Below are 19,514 nucleotides of genomic sequence, written 5' to 3'. Positions count from 1 at the left end.
TGCTAATAAATACACAGAGGTGACGACATATTTAAAAATGTCGCTTCTAGAGAGAACTAGAGACCCACTGAAGAGGTGGGAACAAAATGAGATGATACTACCAAATCAATGCAAGTTAGCATTGTCATATCTGGGAATACCAGCAACTGAAACTGACTGTGAAAGGGTTTACTCATCCGCTGGACATATAGTCTCTTCAGAGCGAGAATCTTTAGCCACCAAACATGTAGAAAAACTGGTTTTCTTGCATGAAAACAGAACATTATATTAAATGCCTGTTTTCCAAAGAGATCACAAACATTTCCTCGAAAGATGATGCAACTCATAAGTGTAAAGAATGTCATGTATATTGTTTAGTTACTTCAGGTTTAGTGCTTGAAATTTGTGACTCACCAGTGTGGTATTTTTTTAGAACTTAATGTTGTTGTGGTAAAAATATTACAAAAATTATAAGTTTGCTTTCATGCTCTATAGCTTATAATGTATTTTCCAGATTTTTCCCAATTTCTAGAGTGAAATCTATTTTTCCCGCCCGAATTTTTCCAGAAGCTTAATTTCCTTTCCTGCACACCCCCAAGAAATTTTTTTATTAGTGTAACTCATTCATAAAAAGACTTATTTTTGATGGGTGAAATTTTCAGGGCCACCCATTAGGAGGTGTGTTATTGTGGTAAACATGAACTGTTTTAATTTGGTGCTGAACCACCATGCTGATTGAGTCTGCATTAAAAATATTATGGTTTTGGTAGCTCGTTGAGTGTAACTTTCATGTGAACATCCTATATTTATGGTTTGCATTGTATGTTTCCCACTTATAAATAACCTTGCTGTTGATGAGATGTTAAGCCCAAATAAAATAAATAATGAACATGATAATGTAAGCTTTCTTTTAGTTCTACCCTTTTACAGGTTTTTCATATTTTCATCCTAAATATTTTGGGAGGTGATTCTTTATAGAAATTGTCTGTTGAGTTCACATAAGGCACTTAAAACTCAGTTCAATTTCTAAGGATGATATTCACCTTTAAATATCAGATTTATAAATGGTAAATGCAAAATATAAAAAAAAAAATTAGGTTAAACTACTATTCTGGGGAGAGGAAGTATTTTATTTTAGGCAGTTAGTCACCCTTTTATCAAAATGTTAATAATACCTCCTCTATTTGCAGACAAAATTAATCTTGGTTTGCTGGATTGCGAGCTGTGTCATCACAAGTTGATGTCGCACTGACGTGTGCAATATGAAATAATTGTGTTTGCGTTCCAGACGACGTAGTTCTGGCTCTCACAACCACGGGAACCGTCAAGGTGTGGACGCTGATGGGGCAAGAGACCAGGCAGCAGGAACCATTCTACGAGCACGAGAGCAAGCAGATTCGCTGTCTGAACGCCCTGGGCATGATGTGCTGCTCGGAGAACCAGAGAACTGTGCTCATAATCTGCTCAAAGCACTGGCAGGTAGGAAAATCAGCTGCCGGAAATTATTCCGTTAACGTGTAACTTCCTGGAGAAAATTATGATGTGACCTGCTTTTAATAAAAATTGAGAAAATCCGTTTGTAACAGCTGAGAAAATGCTGCAGGTAGGATAAAAATTTGTATTTCAAAATGAGTTGGGCTTGTGTTATGTTTAGCCAAAACATTTCTTCTTAAGTGTACAATATTTATATGTATTTTTATTTCTTACATTGAAGTAATATTTCAGTGTAAAATAATAACCTACAACTAGTATTTTTTAGACATGTATTAAAATTAGGGTTATACATATTTTTATCAATTTTTAATCTGTACAGTTTCTTTTTCTCTTTCATAGTGCTTAGATCAAATATTATTTTTTATATTTATAGGTAGATGTAAATGTTAAATTGTGGCATGATGCAGGTTTTTTCATTCTTACTAGTAGGGAATTGAATTGTTACAGAAATACTGTTGGACGTGTTCGATGGTGTTACATGGCCAACCTGTGATTGCGATTGTGAACTTGTTACCGGGCCGTGCGTCACTGGGCTGTCTGTGTGTTGTGTCGAGGTGTCTGGTGTCGGGGAGGGCGGGGAGGGCGGGAGTGCGTGCTTGAGGGCGTGTGGTTGGGTCGGCAGATCTATGACGCAGGTGACTTCTCCGTGCTGTGCTCGGTCACGTCTCCCCGCGGGGAGCGCTGGATGGGAGGGGACTTCCTCGCGCCCGACAGGGTGGTGGTCTGGAGCGACGAGGGCAAAGGGTACATTTACAAACTGCCCGCCAAGTAAGTCACGTATTTTTATTTTAGATAAAAAATGTTGAAAATACAGTATTTTCATTTACTATACCTATTTTTTTAAATTATATTTTAGATTTTTGACGTTACATAGTTACTGTTACTAATAGAAACCACCTTTATTTGTTACAACTTTTCAAGGACAATAACGTGAGCTTTAGGATGATTAAGAATTTCTGTTTTTATTACACACTTGTTCTTTACTACATATAGCTTAAATTTTTGCATGTTTACATCTTGATGTGTGTGTTCTATTTTTGAGTATATCTTGAAAATTTCCTTGCATCTAGTTTAAGCAATAACACTAAATTTGAGATAATTAATACTAAATATCAGAAGAATGTTAATTATGCTCAGTGATAGTTGAAGGTCTCTAAAATGCTCAGAATTACAAAGATAACATACCCATCAAAACTGGAGTTTGGCCAATTACAGGTTTATGCAAAGGCAGCACTGCAACATATACAGTAAAACCTTTTTGTTGCGACCCCATTTATTATGACCACCTCTCTATTACAACCCGATTTCGAGGAACTGTGAAAAAATTGCCGAAAATCCGAAGAAAATCGGACAGAAAATAAGTTTCTTGTGGTGAGTAGCATGTTACTTCGTTTCTCTTGCCGAGTGCTGTACTACCGTAGGCAGCGCATATCTAAAAATAGATACCACTTCCTGTCGACCGCTGTCAGCGCTTAACAACCCCCATTCCACGTCCCTTTGCCGGCAGGTTGCTGATAAAGGTTTTTGTGACAACGTGTTTACGTTTAGCTTTTTTGCGAGTGTCTAGTGTGGTACGCAGTTAAGGCAAAGCTACCTGCTGGATTTCTCTTGATTTTGATTACTATAGGTTGACAATACACAGCGACCGACTGGATGCACGCCCGCCTCGACTTGTTTTAACTGCCGCAGCGATGTTTATTTTGACAGCTCAAGCAATTATCTTTTCCCGTGGGTTAATAGAAAAAGGTCGCTTCACCCAGCATAAAAAAAAAGGCTACGCCACTTATTCCCCAAGCAGGAAACACACTGGCTGCCGTGTCTCCCCCGCATTTATCTTTCTTCTAACATTCCACGTCTCGCCTCTCGCGCGAGCAATAACGAAGCGACCACGCATTGGGCCGTTTTATGCTTTGTTTGGTGACAGCAGCTTGATTTTATTTGGTATATTCCTTTTCATAGGACCCTTGCTATTAAAATACATTTATATTTAAGTTTGAAAGCTTGTAAATTCCTTGCCAGAGATGACTGAACTCGAACTTGGTGTGAAAAGTGACATATTTTGACCCCTCCCTCACCCAATTTTACGGTAGAAGGGAGGGTGAAATGAGCATTTTCTCACTGAAGGTTTTTCAAAGGAAGCGAAGTTGGGGTGTTATAAGGGAGGACACTAAATGGTTTGTGTGTTTGGGAGGGATGAGCTAGCCTTGAAGAATGTTATCGATAGGAGGGAGGGTTGAGCTTATGCGTCATGAAGCCGCTGCCGCCAGCCAGCCGGGCGAGCTTAGTGTGCGCCCACTCGCGTTGCAGAACCTACCGCTGCCATATTTTTAAAGGAAATGTCCCATCATTTTTTTGTTATTATTACATGAACATTATTGGAAGTATTAAAGCAGACACAAAAATACGCTGTGTGTTAGAATTAACAGATTTTAATGATCTTTCATTTAGTTTTTTTTTTTTAATTTTTTTCTGATTTTCACATTTTGGTCAAAATGTCCAATTTTTTGACGGTTCCTGAGAATGTATTCGTAAAATCACTGCTTCGTTAAATTCGGGGTTCGTGACATTGGGGTTCTAGTGTATTTAACTACGGCAAGCAGAAAACGTACATGTAAACTAACCAGTAAAAATAAACTGTCTTTTGACATATTTTCTTTAGAGGTGGCCTGTAGGGCGACAGGCTTGTCATGAAGGTTGAAGTGGGTTTAAAGCAAAGCCGTCTAGCATTGTGAGTGACAGCATCCTGCCATTGTACGGCTGGTTTCTTAGCGATTAGCGGTTTTGGAAAAGGGGGGGGGGGGGGGGGTTGAAATCAACTGAAAATTTCGGAAAACATCTATTACGACCCTATTCCTGGGAACCGTGAGGGGTCGTTTAAGAGAGGTTTGACTGTACTTCATATCTTGCATGTAGTTATTCCAATGTCATTGGTGTAGGGGACAGCATTTCTGAATATTAACATTTATGGGTTATGGGTCCATCTCAGGCAAAGGTTATTTAGTATTAGGTAGCTTAAATGGTGTCTTGCAATAAACCCTCGGGCATTAGCTTAGGCTGTTAATATCTTATAACATAAATAACCTAGATCAAAACGCAGGGCGTCTTTGAGCAGAACTTAGCACTGGTATGTGCATTAGAATGCTTTGCTACTAAATCATTCATAATGTGATATATAGGTATATTATTTTTAACATTATACAAAATAATTCTAATATTGTGTAGAAATATTAATATTTTAAATACAGTACAGACCAAACAGTTATAGTGTAAAAAAATAGTTTGTTGGAAGGCCCTTTAACCAAACTATTTCAACACTATTAAGCAAAACTCTATTTTGTATTTATTATAAAATGGCAGTATGAACCAACAATAAGTAGGGCATATTTATTTAAATTTCTAATGATTGCAATGCATTGTACAGGGGGAAAACATAAGAACTCACCTATGTTTAACAATAATTCAAATATGAACCATTTTTTATTGGGAAAAAACCTCGCATCTTAGTTTTTTGGGGGGTACTAGATGTCTAGCATTTCCCACTTTTGTCTCCTTCCCCCAGTCCCTATTTCTGTATGTATGTACAGCCAAGCTGTTACAAATGTCTGCTACGATTATACATGTTATTCCAAGGACAGACGAGTTAGGCAGCCAGATGAACAAGTATCCTAAATGTTTGCATTTGGTTCGGATAGTACTATGTTTATGAGACATCTGCTTAGATTTTTCGCACATACTTTTTTAAAAAAAGTTTTTATACATGTTTTAATTTTTTTTTTGATGAATGCCACACAGGGCCATCGAAAAAAACTTTGGGTAAATAATTTTTTCAGGCCCCCTCCCTATTACTTAATACACAATTCTTCAAACTTCTCAGTATTTTAAAAAAACTCACAAGACTGCAAACATTTGAAATATATAATGAATGCTGTATGAATAGAACAACATTAAGTGAATGATTTTCAACAGCATTTTAAGAAAAAATTTTAAATTTTTCTGTCTGTAAAACATAATTTTCATTCCTTTATACATTTTGAAGAAAAAAAAAAAATACAATTATCTTTCTTTTTTCAACTTAACAATTTACATAATACTGAACAACTGAACTTACTTAATATTGAACAACTTAAAAATCAATAATCATTTAAAATTAGTTTTTCACATTTTTATATCAGCAAACATTTCAATAATATAATCAAAATTCAGTGTCCATGCAAGTCTCGTTTCAATGCACAATGTTCCTGGATCAGTAAGACTTTATTGACCCATTGTTGTCCTCATGCAATTCTTTATTCTGCACACTGAAAGATCTGTATGCTTGAGCAACAGAAACAGGAAGTACACAGATTATGCACAGTGCAACATACACATTTGGTAATAAATTAGCAATATTGCGTTCTGTTTATTTGTAGAGCAATTTTAGAGGATACAGAGTAGATTAAGAAATGTTTGTCTTGTGAATCTGAAAACGAGGAATTTCAAATTATTTGCCTCCTTACTTTGTTTTTCATCTGTGATAAATGACACACACCCATATTAAATAAATTTGTCTGACCTTTGTTAGACTACTCTTCTTTTTTATGCTTCCCCCCCCCCCCCCCCCCCCGCCCCATTTTTGAGCAACTTATTTACCTATGTTGGTACTTCATAATTTCTTGGAAAAATTAAGCACATTGAATATTACGTGACTTGCATTTTTAAATAAATAGTAAAAAGTAAAAACAATATTTGACTATGTATATTTAATAAGTCACTAGGCCTGTGAGAATATCAGTTTTTTGGTTCTAATCGAACACGAATACCGTATTTACTCGCGTAAAGGCCCCCCTTTTTTTTCCAAATTTTCGACTTCAAAAAAGGGGAGGGGGCCTATACGTGAATTTGGAGGAAAAAATATATTTTTCTTTTTTCAGATATGAAAAACTAACATTTAATAAAAGCAAAATGAAATAGTGCGTCTTTGTTCTAATGAGGGTGGTTGGGGGGGGGCAGCGACGTGGCAGGAGGGAGAGAGAGGCAGCTAGTCCGGAGGGAGGAGAGGCAGCGCTGCGGCAGGGGGGAGAGGCAGAGGCGTGGCTTAACCTCCCTCCTGCTAGCTAGCCAACCAGACAAAGGAGTGTAGGTACCTGCTCCACCCACTTCCCTTCCTCCTTCACTTCCCCTTTTCTTCTCCTATTCTTCTCCGACAACACGGCACATCAACACAAGCGCGCGAGTCCAGCTTTATTTATCTTTATGTCGTTTGACATTAGGGATGCAACATCGCTCTTAAAAACATCGATATCACGAACATCGATGTTCAAACGAAAAAGCATCGATGTCAAAAAACATCGTTCTGACAACCGATACATCGATGTTTTAACCGATGTTTTTAAATATCAGGAAAAACATGCCAAAATGATTTAAACTATAGTATGTAGCCAAAAACCATACCTTCTACAGATTCCTGACCACAATATCCACAACCTAATTACAGTCGAGTCTCGTGCAGAACAAAAACATGTATTAAAAGCAAATTCTGCTACCAAAAACTTAAAAATCCGCATGAACTACTTGACCAGCTCTCAGTAAACTTCATTTAAACGTCATTTAAATTTGTCCAAATTTAAATGACTACAGCTTCACAACATTAGCAGAAGTAAAGGTAAACATTAAAGGGCATGTCCATAATGTAAATGTATGTAAAGCTGGCCGTCTGTTCGGGGTTTATGTGTGTCAGTGAGGCGGGATGATAAGCGCGACGCTCGCTGGTGCTTCTAGCGCGGTGTCTCCTCTGGACTGACGCGCGGTCTTCTCGTCGTCACAGGATAACTGAGAGAACTGAGCGGTGACCGTGACATTATATGGCCGAGAAATGAAGATAAAGGTGTACTGCACTGCCCTTAAGTGGTTTCAAGATTCTGTATCGGTTGTTTTATGCCTAAAAATTACTCCGAAAACACGCCTTTTAGCCATTTTCACTCTACTAAAAACACATTTTAAAAACTTAATCCGAATTCAAAAGTACCTTTCGGCATTCAGCGAACACTTAAATGCTTTTTGTAAACAGACCCCACTCTGATATCTTGAGTAGTTTTCAAATCACGTTGGTTTTTCCTGAAGCTCTGTGCACCGTATGTGTGCCCGGGCAGACTGCAGCCTTAAGACACAGGCTTACTTAAAATAAAATTACCCTAGTTTTTTATGTTTTTAGTTATCATTTCATGAATATATTGTAAATAGTACAGATCATGAGAGATCTATCTATTTATCCAAAAACCATTGCAATACGACATTTAGTTTTCAAGAAACTTTTTTTTTTTTAATTTTCTATACTTATAAAACTTACATTTTTAAGTATAAATAAAAGTAGGTAAATGCTAAACCATTTTGGTTGGTATCCTTATCATTTTTTCCCAGTATTTTAAGAAGTCCAAAATCATTAAAAAAATAACTATTTTTCTGCACATTTTATTTTTAATTAAAAAAATAGGGAAAAAGCATGAAGTGTATGTGCAGGTTTAAAATGTAACATTAATTTTCTCGATAGAGCTAGCGAGACCGAATCAGTACCAGTGGCGTAGCCAGGATTTGTGTATGGGGGGGTGTTAAGAAGCTTTCCCCCCCCCCCCCCCCCCCCCCGTATTAAAGCGGGTGGTCCGGGGGTCCTCCCCTGGGAAAATTTGGATTTTAAGGTATAAAATAGTGCTATTTTAGCAGTTTTCGGTTCTTAAATTTAAATATTGTAATGGTAAAATTTTTATTAATTATAATATGAAATTTGTTTGAGTGAGGAATAAGAAATAAGAAATTAATTAAAGATTTGGTGCTAAGGGGGGGGGGGGGGGGGGGGGGTTTGAACCCCTAAACCCCCCCCACCCCTGGCTACGCCCCTGATCAGTACCAATCAATAGCTTGTATTTACAACAAGCTATGAAATTGTCCATAAAGTCTCGCTGCTTTTTCCAATATTTTTCAAAATTTTAAAGAAAAATTTTTTGTAAACAAATTTTTTTAACGGTATTCATTTTTTCCAAATGATTTTACACATCTTAAAGTACTGGGAAAAATTTATACTGAAATCAACCAAATAGTTAAGTATTTACAACATTTATGATACCTACCTACTTAAAAATGTAGGTTTTTATAGTAAGTATAGACAGTTAAAAAAATTGTATCTTAAAAACTAAATGTCGTATCGTAATGTTTTTTTATATATTCAATAAATATTCATGTAATGATAGCCAAAATATTATAAAAAACTAAGGCAATTTTAATGATGAACGATGTCGATGTTTTTGGACTTTTTCGTCGATGCATCGGCGATGTAGCGCTCTTCAAAACATCGATGCTAACATCGATGTTTCATGAACGATACATCAATGTTTTCAAAACATCGATGTATCGTTTGCATCCCTATTTGAGATAGGACTAACTGCGTACGTCTGTCAAGCCTCACGACAGTCCTGCTGAGAGCGGACAAACTATAATACCAGTCTCTTTATCACTGCCGCTCACAATACATGGCTTGCTGTTTGATGCATGCCAAGCTGCCCTGCCCTCAGATAAACCCTGAAAAACACATTTTTAAATTTTTTCTCAAAAATGTTTACCAAACGCGGGCGGGGCCTTTACGCGAGCAAATACGGTATAACTTATTCGCGAATACAAATTAATATTGAATTCAAATAGGATGGGAATTAGAATCCCACTAAAAAATTTTTTTCACATGTAACAACTTTGGGATATTAGACAAATATTTCTAAAGTGAATGGTTGGTTTTGTTAAGTCAGCTACAATAATTATATGGAAAATGTTTTGTTAAAATATTTCAATTAATAAATAACTTTTTTTTTTTAATTATGTATTTAACCTAACCTAACCAACTAACCTTTCATTTCAGTACCTATTTGCCTTATTTTCCACAACCTGCTACTCTACATATTATTTAAAAAAAAAAAAAAAATAAAAAATAAAAAATTGTGAACCGCAGAATACCGTGAAATCCGTTCCAATCTATTTTACATAAAATGTGAATCTTTTTTAATTTTTTGTATTTTGTATTCCCAAATTAGTGATTGAATTAGCTTATATTTACATATTTAAACTTTAGTTATTCACGAGTTTTTGTTGTTAACTGCAGCCAGGTAAATTTTATTTGAGTTCAGCAATATTATAAGCACAATTTTTGCTAATTTCATCTTGCATTTTGAACCATTATTTACGTTAATATATATACTTTTGAGTTGGAACGTCTTTTTCATCATAGATATATACAGCATGTAAGCTGCTTCTGTATCACATGGCGTTAATTCGATTGTGACTATTGATTTATACGCTGTTGAAACTGTCACAATTACTTATTTTAATACCAATCTCAATGGAGTGTCCAGGTTTTGTGGAGTTGCAGACCATGGTTGTTGACTTTTTGTTTTTATTTTTTCCCACTTATAGTACGTGTGAGGAAAAGAATACAAATAATAATTTGTTTTCAAGTTTGAAATGACATATATGACGTGTTTTGAATTGTTTACATGAATTAGTCCGTTACGTTTAGCAAGACAGTAGTGGGGAAAAAAAAAAAACATTTTTAATATGTACTTGTTGCACGTTTAGAATGTCTCTCATTGTTTATGTTTTTGATTATGAAGTCCGAATAGGAAAAGGGGATTTACGGTATATCGCACAAATGACTTAATGTCACCAGTGAATATTGGTATATGACAAGCTCATGAGTTATACTATGTCAAGTATGCGTAAGCAAGCGATTATTCATTATTTTAAAGTGTTAGTATTCAAGGTCGAATCAAATACGAATAGTTTTTATTCGTATTCGTATCCAAAAATTTGAAGATTCGCACAGGCCTATATGTCAGGTAACAAATATTTTTTTAAGTTCTCCTATTTTTTACCTCTATGTTCAGCGATACACACCACTGTTTTTTGCGTGAAATTTCGGATATTTGTTCTTTCAGGTCATTTAATTAATATTTCAAGTAAACTGAAGACAACTGGATCAAAAAAAGTACACACACACACACACATAACACAGTTAAGCTTTGCCAACTGTATGTGTGCATTGTGCCTAATGTAACACGCTAAAACTGAATGAACATGGTAGAAAAATCAAGGAGCATAAATATGTCTGAGTTCCTGGTTGCAACAGAAGCTGTTCTGCTCATTATCTTGAAATAACATCTCCCTCACACAACATCCACCTGTAGTGGCCGGCAGATTTTTCATTGCAGGTTTTTTACATTCCGCTGCCAAATGATAACCAAGCCTCCTCCTCATCAAGGATAAAAAAAATTATATGTTATCATAACTTTCTTCCTGTTAGATTGGCTTGTACAAAGTTAACCATGTCCACAACTATCGACATAATATGAGCATATTGCATAACTTAAGGTTTCTAGACTTGTAATTTTTGTCTTGCTATCAGGGTAAATCCATGCATTAAAAAGTTTTGCAATTACCGGGCCTCGGGGAATTCCCCCCCCCCCCCCCCCCGTCCCCGCTCTTTCCTTTTTTTTCTGATGGCCCTGATGCCACTTTTTTTTTTTCAGCAGTTTGCTTGAAATTACTTTATTATGTAGTTTTTCACTACCTAATTTTGATATGATTTCCTGACTTTAAATAGTTTAGCAATTCTTGCATTTTGTAAAATATAATTATACTGCTTTGATACTAAAGCATGACTATCTAAGGATTATTAATAAGTTTTATTTGTTTTAGTAATCTAAAACAATTTCTTCACCTATGTGATACCACCATGTTGATTAAAGTACAGAAGTATCACAAACAGGATTGTAATAAGAGATTTTAAAGTGTACAAAATACACATTTTGGAGGAAAATCCAATGTTGTACTTGAATTTGTTACATCTCTAATTACATTTTATTTAAGGACTCTTTTAACCATGGTGCATAATTTTTTTGTGCAATTTTAATAGACTTTAAATATTGAGGAGAATCTTATTGGGAATACAGATCTTGCACTATCAGATTACATTTTGACTCAGTTAATGGTGGCTGATGGCTGGATATATAGCACTGAAGTATAACTGTGCTTTTTATTGAGTGGCACTTGTTCACAAAAAAAACAATTACATATTTGCACTCTAGTATTTTTGCTACGTTCAGTATTGAGAACGTAGTACTCATGAATTTTTAAAATTTGAACTTAAACCACATACAGAGATTGTCTTATGTTATTCAGCTAGTCTTAAACCAAAATATCATTTGCTATTTGTATTTATAGTAAACAGACTTAGCAAAAGTATCTGCTTGGTCACAGTACTACAAGTAATTTGTTGATGACTAATTATTTTAATTTTTTTTTCCGTGTTTTTCATCTTGTGTTCCTGGCCATCACAAATATCACCCTTTAGCAAGCTGAAAGGAAAAATAATTAGTAGGTTGGTTGGAGAAAACTTTTACACTCAATTCTTATTTTTTTTGAGTAAGCTTTGCATCAGCTTCTTTAGTAGTTGTAGCTTTGCTGTTAATTAAGTGTTCATTTGTATTAATTTTAATGTGCCATTTAATGTGTAGAAGGTTTTATGTATTCTGATCATTAGAATTATTTTTTTCTGACTTATTAATAGTGATAGCAGTATCATAGTTTTTAAGAAAAATAAAGCCATTTATTTTAGTTTTTAGCAAGTTTTTTTAATTTATTTATTACATTTACTTGCTTCAGAGAATTTAAATTGGAATTATAAAGTGGTTATATAATATTAATTTCATGTTCTGAAAACCTTCTTGGCTTCTAAACATTAAATGGTGTTTATGAAAAGTCATAGTTTTGGTTGTATTATTTTATTTAATGTGTGTATGTAGTTTGCTTTCTAACAATTTACTTTCTTTTACATTCACACTAACCTTGTAAAATGTAAATATATTAATTTGCTATGCGGTTTCAGGTCTTAACAGTTTTGGTGTTGGAGCTAAATTTTGTGGTTTTGTCATTAATTGTTTTATTGCATACAATATTTTGATTTGTATTTTACTGATTCAAATAACAAAAACACTATATGTTTGAATATTTTGGATTTAGTTTTCATTATCAGGAAGAAGTTTGTTGTTAGTATCAAAATTTACTTAATTGTTTTTTGTGTTAGTTTTAAAAAGCACCACAAACTCCATATTATTTAATTACATATAGTGACTATAATGTTTCTGATTTGTATGTTTTTTTTTTATTTAAAATCAAAATAATAATTTTATTTATTTATTTATTTGTAATAGTTTTTTGCTAAACATTTTTTTTCCACTATAGTACCTACATAAGGTACTGCATTGTTTTATTTTTGGATATTGTTGAATGTAGCATTCTCAGACACAATGTAAAAATGTTTAATTTGTCAACATTGCTGTTTGTAACATATTCTGAATTAGTGATGACTGTATTTTCTCATTGCAGAAAATGTTACTGCACATGATGTTGACAACAATTATTACTTGGAAAATAAAACTTTTATCATCAATGAAATGATATGCTTTATAAAATGAGTAACTGGCAACTGGCATTCCTCATTTAAACTTTACTAGTTTGTGTTTATGCATTGTGAAACAGCGTAATATCATATTAATAAAATATATATATATATATATTTTTAGTTTTTAATATGGTATTTGTGGATATAAATAAATTAAAAATGCAGAAGTAGTGTACCTGATGTAGCAAACCATTAAGAAAACATAAATATCAAAATCCACATACTAATTAATTTTTAATACCTACTCCATTATCTTTTTCCTGATAATGATTAATTAGATTAACTATCAATACGGAATGGCTACTCTGTTAATTTTTATTACATGCACAAGTTGCTTGTTTTAAGAAATGCATAATTAATCCCTCTGAAAATAATACAGACAGGTTTATTTAGGGTACTTATTGTGGTTGAGGGTTAAGGTCACTGAGCAAAATTTTAATTGAGAATATGTTTTTTTTAAATATAATATTTGATAGTGAAGGATCCAGGTATAATATGACAATGGAACAATGTAACCACTAAAGTTGTGGAAATAAACGAACGTTTTTATTATACAGAATGACAAATTTTACGTCTTTCAATAATATTGTTATATTTTTCAATAAATTAGTAAATAATTGTGATTTCTATAAATGTTTTATTATTGAAGAAGCTTAAGCACAATAGTTAAAACAAATGATTTATATGTAGGTTTAATCCATTAAATATCCTTAAGTTGCAAGTCAATGGATGACAATGGTAAGGAGTGTTAGAAATTGGTCCAGCGATAATGATGTTGGTTTTCTATGGTTTTCCATATTGCTGTAGAGTCTTAATGAATTATTAATTAACCGCAGCAACCTTGGATAAGCAAAACTTTGGATAATAAGGATGTAATAAGAAAATTGTCTTGGTTTTCATTGGGCCCATTGGTATCATTTTTCGGGGTGATGTTTTTCCAGCTTTTATTTAGTGTAGATTCTTTCACATTACTCCATGATTTGCCCAACCAGTAAATATCATCTTTGAAGTTGATTATATTTAGGCTTTCAACATCAAGCAAATGATGCAACAGTCTTTGCTGGTAATGGCACATTAGTTTGGCTCTGATAATACAGAACCTCGGTAAATCTAAGTATAGTTAATTGAGATTACTTTATCTTCAATTAAATGCTGAGATTTTTTGGTAGTGTAGGCCATCGCCTATTCCTGTCTCAATATTCCTACGGGCTAACCATTTTGACATACGAGTAAATTTTTAGGTAATTTTAGTAGAAATAAAGTACAGGTGATGTTAAATTGAGTACATTAATACAATGCAGATGAGAATTTTTATTTGATAGATAGGTAATTTTGTGAACAATTGTTATGTATCAGTATGTAATAGTTTTTGTAATTATTAGAAGAAATACGTGTAACTTTGAAAACCATGTTAATACCAAGAAGTGATACATTTTAAATATTCATCACTAACCTAAAGAAAAATATAGCATGCCTGCCTGTATTATTTTCTCTGTGTGGTGGCATTTCCATTTTTTTTTTTAGTGTTTTTATACTCATTTTCTTTCTAGTTTTCTCTTTGTTTACTGGTTTTCGAGGGCTTTTAGCATATAATGAATACTGAAATCTGTTACTATAAATAATTGGGTTTGAGTGTTTAACCATTATTTATTACTAACTGAATGTGAGTGAAAAACTAACTTACGTATGAAATTATGAATAAACCCATTAGAATATTTTTAGTGGCATGTGCATCTCTCTCATTAGTTTGCTGTTATTAATAATTTATATTTGGTTGCAAGCCACTTATCCTTTATTTAAATACAACTGAAAATAAATCAATAATATGTCGGGTAAATAACTTACCACAAATGTACTGTGTAAAATAAATTTAACATTAAATATTAGGAAAGAAGCCATATATTGTAACTAAAATGATCTTAGTTTGGTTAGTGATCAGCTAAGATAGCTGTTCCCATAAGTCACATAATAGTTAACTAAGCTGAAAAAGTGCAAAAATATTTTTACGCCAAAGTAAAGCTGCCATTTGGTGAGGTTAGCATCAGACGCAAGTGTTGAAGGTATGAAACCAACGTTTATATATTTGGTGACACTTTAGCATTCACTATGTTAACTCTGGTTCTGCATACAGTGACTATTTTAACAAATTACATAAGTTAGACATTTTTACAGCAACTCCTCATTGCTGTGATTGATAGAAGTGTTAATTCTTTAATATCTGCCCACAAATTTAACCTATACATGGTAATTTTTGTATCTTCTTTGACTTACTTTCTGCTGGCAAGAACATTCTTTAGTAGAACAGAATATCTCTTTATTAATGCTATTTTCGAGTGTACCCATACTGTCTGTGCCAAACCTTTTGGGAAAATTCTGGCCTTAGATGTGCACAATTTCCGGGAATCACAGATGAAAATTCAACTAATGTTTTAATTACATACTACACAACCTAGATGTAAAAAATGCCGTTAAAAATTCCGTTCCGATGACAAGTGTCTGCGCAAATAGCCAGGTTAGCCGTGAAGGCGTTGGCTCGGACAGTACTGGTGGTGCTTTCTATACGTGTTCTAAAAAACCTTGGCAGCCGAACTTCGAAGAGCTCGAGAACGGGGTGAAAGTGGAGGCTGAATGACAATAGTACGTTAAACAAAAAATTTTAAACTGTTTTTAGCAAGCTTCAAAGCTTGTGTTGGCTCATTTAATTTGGGAACATACATTGACTTGGTTCAGATGCACGTTCGCTATTCATTGTTTATCTTTCAGTTCTACGTTAAAACATTTAATCTTGTTTTAAAGAGTTTGGTTACTGAGGTCTTTCTTATTTTTTTTATTTTTTATTTATTTATAATTGTAACATGCCAACTAACAGGACAAAGCCTTTAATGGTAGGCACACAATAAGACACAAATACACTCACAATAATAAACATAAATGAAAAACACAAAACAGTACAATATAAAAACAAAACACACATAACAAAGACAATAAAACAAAATTCAAATGTTACAATTTAGACAACACAGAATTAAAACACACATGATCATTAAGAACTAAGGAAAAAAATTAAAGTCTTTATCAAATTTATTAAGGTTGGTTATTAGCCTAAAGATAAGAACATTGTTTCTGTTAACTGTACATAAAGTGGAAGTTAAACGACTATTAAAAGGAGGTACTCTTAAACCGGTGTTGTCAAGTATATATTTACAGTTCAATTCGTTAGTATAACAGTTTTTAATGAAAATAGAGTCAAGTAATTCTCTTCGACTTGAGAGAGATATCAGATTGGGTAGAGGAAGATGTTTTTGATTAATAATATTTATTAATTTATTCTGTATGTTTTCGATGTTAATATTATCGCACATATTGACGTTGTTCCAAATTACTGAGCAGTATTCTAGTTTTGACCTAATTAATGCTAAATAAAGAGAGAGGATAGAATCAGTTTTTGTAGCATAACATGTGACATATTTAATTAAAGCTAATGTTCTTCGGGAACTAGAAATTAAATGTTCAACATGTTGGTGAAAGAACAATTTAGAATCTATAATGATACCTAAATCTTAAAGAGAAGAGGATTTCTGAATTAAGGTGTTGCCTAATTTATAATCATATTTGATAGGAAGGTATTTTGTAGTAAAGGATATTATTTTTGTTTTGCTTTTATTGAGGGTCACAAGATTTGCTTTACACCAGTTATTAATTTCATTAATGTCAGTTTGTAATAATAAACAGTCATTAAAAGAGAAAATTTTTCTACTTATTTTTAGATTATCTGCGAATAGAGTGCCCGAAGAATGATTCAGAATTTGAGTAATGTCATCAATAAATATGTTAAAAAGTAAAGGAGACAAGGTACCACCTTGAGGAACTCCAGAACTAGCTATAAAATTTGAAGAATTGGAGTTGTTGATAGATACAAAAAAAGTTCGATTTTTAAAGTAACTAGAAAACCAATTAACATAATTGTCACTAAGACCGAAATTATATAACTTGCCTAATAGTAATGAATGGTTTACAGTGTCAAAAGCTTTAGCAAGATCAAAGTAGCAGGCATCTACCTGACCCCTGCTAATGACTTCATTAAAAATAGGATTAAGGAAAGTAATTAGATTGGTGGCTGTGGTCATTCCTGATCTAAAGCCATGTTGATTACTAGATAAACAATTTTTTAGTTGGAAATTAGTGATTTTAAAAACTATTTTTTCAAAATTTTTAGAGAGACCATTTAATAGTGATATTGGTCTATAGTTAACTACATTTAGTTTGCTTCCGTTTTTATGAATTGGAATGACTTTTGCTATTTTCCATTTATTAGGAAAAACTTGGGTTCTTAAACTAGTATTAAAAAAATGTTTCAATAGAGGTACTAATAAATGTGAACAGCCTTTCAGAATAAAATTAGGAATCCCGTCGGGTCCTGTAGACATTGAGGGTTTTAGAGCCCTAATGCCCCAAAGCACAAGGCTGTCAGAAACAGAGGGAACAGATATTGTATCAAGGAATGAATTTAAGGTGGGAACTTGGTAATTGACATTAGAGGACACATAAACACTTGAAAAGTATTCAGCAAATACATTAGTCAACACTGCTGGATCACTAGATACGACATCATTAACTTTTAACGAATGCTGTTTTGACATAGCACCAAAACTTCTTAGGGTTGTTCTTGATATTATTGTTAGTGGTTCTGGTCCAATTTATTTTATCACGGTTGATTAGATATTTGGTTTGTTTTCTAAAGAATGAAAATTTAGTATAATAGTACATATTTTTGTTTCTTATGTAAAGTTTGTGAAAATGTTTCTTGGATTTTAAAGCTTGCATTAAGTCTTTTGAAAACCAGATGGTTTGCTAATGAACACGGGGATGAATTCATTAATATTGAGACATATACAAGTAGTTAATTGATCAACAAGATAGTTAACATCAGTAGATTCATAGAAATTTGACCAATCATAGTTTTTAACAGCATTGTAAAGACCAAGATAGTCACCATTTATATAGGACCTAGAGACTAGAAGAACTGACCACATAAGGAATGGTGTCAGATATTATTTTTATAACTAAGGCAGGATGATATGGGTCTTCAGTGACGAGTGCTTCACTATGATGAGATACTGAACATTGCGAGATGTTTGTAAAACAAAGATCTAAAAGGTTTTTGGATGATAGGATTGTGTTATACTGAGATAGACCAAGACTAGATATAAAGATTATAAGATATTGTGCTTTAGTCTTGATGTGCGTGTTGTAATGCTTCGGGATCTTCAAGTCAAGCCTTGGGTTGGTGGAGTTCTTTTTTTTATTCTTATTCACCATGGAACACAAACATATTAAGCTTCATCATCACTCTCCTCCACCATTGTTATATCCCTCCTTTGTTTTCCAAAACAAAACAAATAAAAAAAACACATCTGGCCATACCAACCTTCTCAATCTAAATTCTCAACACAAATAAAAATACCTTCCAGGTAAAAATATAACACATCAAAAAACCCTTAGCCCGGGAGTGCAAACACTTTACAACCCCCCAGGTGAACTGACGTACAATTTTACAATGATACTAAATTAAAAATTTACCTGAAGTTTACCTCTAAATTGAACACACTGGATTGCTAGAAACAAAAATCTAGGCCTGCCGTAGTCACTTCCTTCCAGCCATCTCTACTAGTCTTGTTATACATGACAACAAAAGTTTCAACTTGTCCGTTTAAATTAACATGACATTCTCACACAAACTGAACAATCAGAGTGGCAATGATTACTACAACACTTCCCTTAAATTAACATGACATCTTCACACAAACTGAACAACAAGAGTAGCAATGATTGTTACAACACTTCCCTTAAATTAACATGACATCTTCACACAAACTGAACAACAAGAGTTGCAATGATTGTTACAACACTTCCCTTAAATTAACATGACATCTTCACACAAACTGAACAAGAGTAGCAATGATTGTTACAACACTTCCCTTAAATTAACATGACATCTTCACACAAACTGAACAACAAGAGTAGCAATGATTGTTACAACACTTCCCTTAAATTAACATGACATCTTCACACAAACTGAACAAGAGTAGCAATGATTGTTACAACACTTACCCAGTTATATAAGGTTTTAACAGAGACTGGTTGAATGTACCCCGAGCACCTCCGCCATCGGTCAAGTGTCCCAGTTCCCAAACATTCTTCCCCGCTTCCCCAATGAGCTTAAAAGGCCCCTCATACAACAAACTCAATTTTTTTTTCTCCTTTAGCAAAAAATCACTCCGCCCACAGACTCTGAGAAGAACTAGGTCACCTAGTTTAAAAATGCTATTACAAAGGTTTTGTTGGGCTCCCCTCCTCAGCGCCGCATGCTTCAATTTAAGTCTGACTATTTCAATTTTGTCCTCTATTTGGGTCTTTTCCTCTTCTGGAAACTCAAACTTTAAAGCTAAGCTATCTTTCTGTGGCTCCCCACTCACTAGCTCATTAGGAGCATAGCCTGTGCTACTGTGAACGTGTTGGTTAAAAAAACTGTTCATTAAAGGTATCATCTCCGCCCACCTGCTGT

The 19,514-nt window shown here is 33.7% G+C and overlaps 1 protein-coding gene across 10 annotated transcripts in view; it reads left to right on the top strand.

Annotated features, from left to right (window-relative positions):
* Positions 1 to 19,514, top strand: part of LOC134535543 (WD repeat-containing protein 7) — a 191,086-nt gene that overhangs the window by 33,846 nt on the left and 137,726 nt on the right. For 7 of the 10 annotated variants that reach the window (XM_063374703.1, XM_063374697.1, XM_063374702.1 and 4 more), the window contains 3 exons: positions 1,268 to 1,458; positions 2,096 to 2,241; positions 11,840 to 11,866. In XM_063374703.1, coding sequence (XP_063230773.1) covers positions 1,268 to 1,458; positions 2,096 to 2,241; positions 11,840 to 11,866 — 364 coding nt within the window. The remainder of the gene's footprint in view (positions 1 to 1,267; positions 1,459 to 2,095; positions 2,242 to 11,839; positions 11,867 to 19,514) is intronic. The other 3 variants (XM_063374699.1, XM_063374707.1, XM_063374706.1) reach the window with 1 other exon arrangement.

The sequence above is a fragment of the Bacillus rossius genome, chromosome 8 (assembly GCF_032445375.1).
Source record: "Bacillus rossius redtenbacheri isolate Brsri chromosome 8, Brsri_v3, whole genome shotgun sequence".
Taxonomy (NCBI): Eukaryota; Metazoa; Arthropoda; class Insecta; order Phasmatodea; family Bacillidae; genus Bacillus; species Bacillus rossius.
Note: the sequence above shows the minus strand (reverse complement) of the source record. Positions and strands in the feature narration are given on the sequence as shown.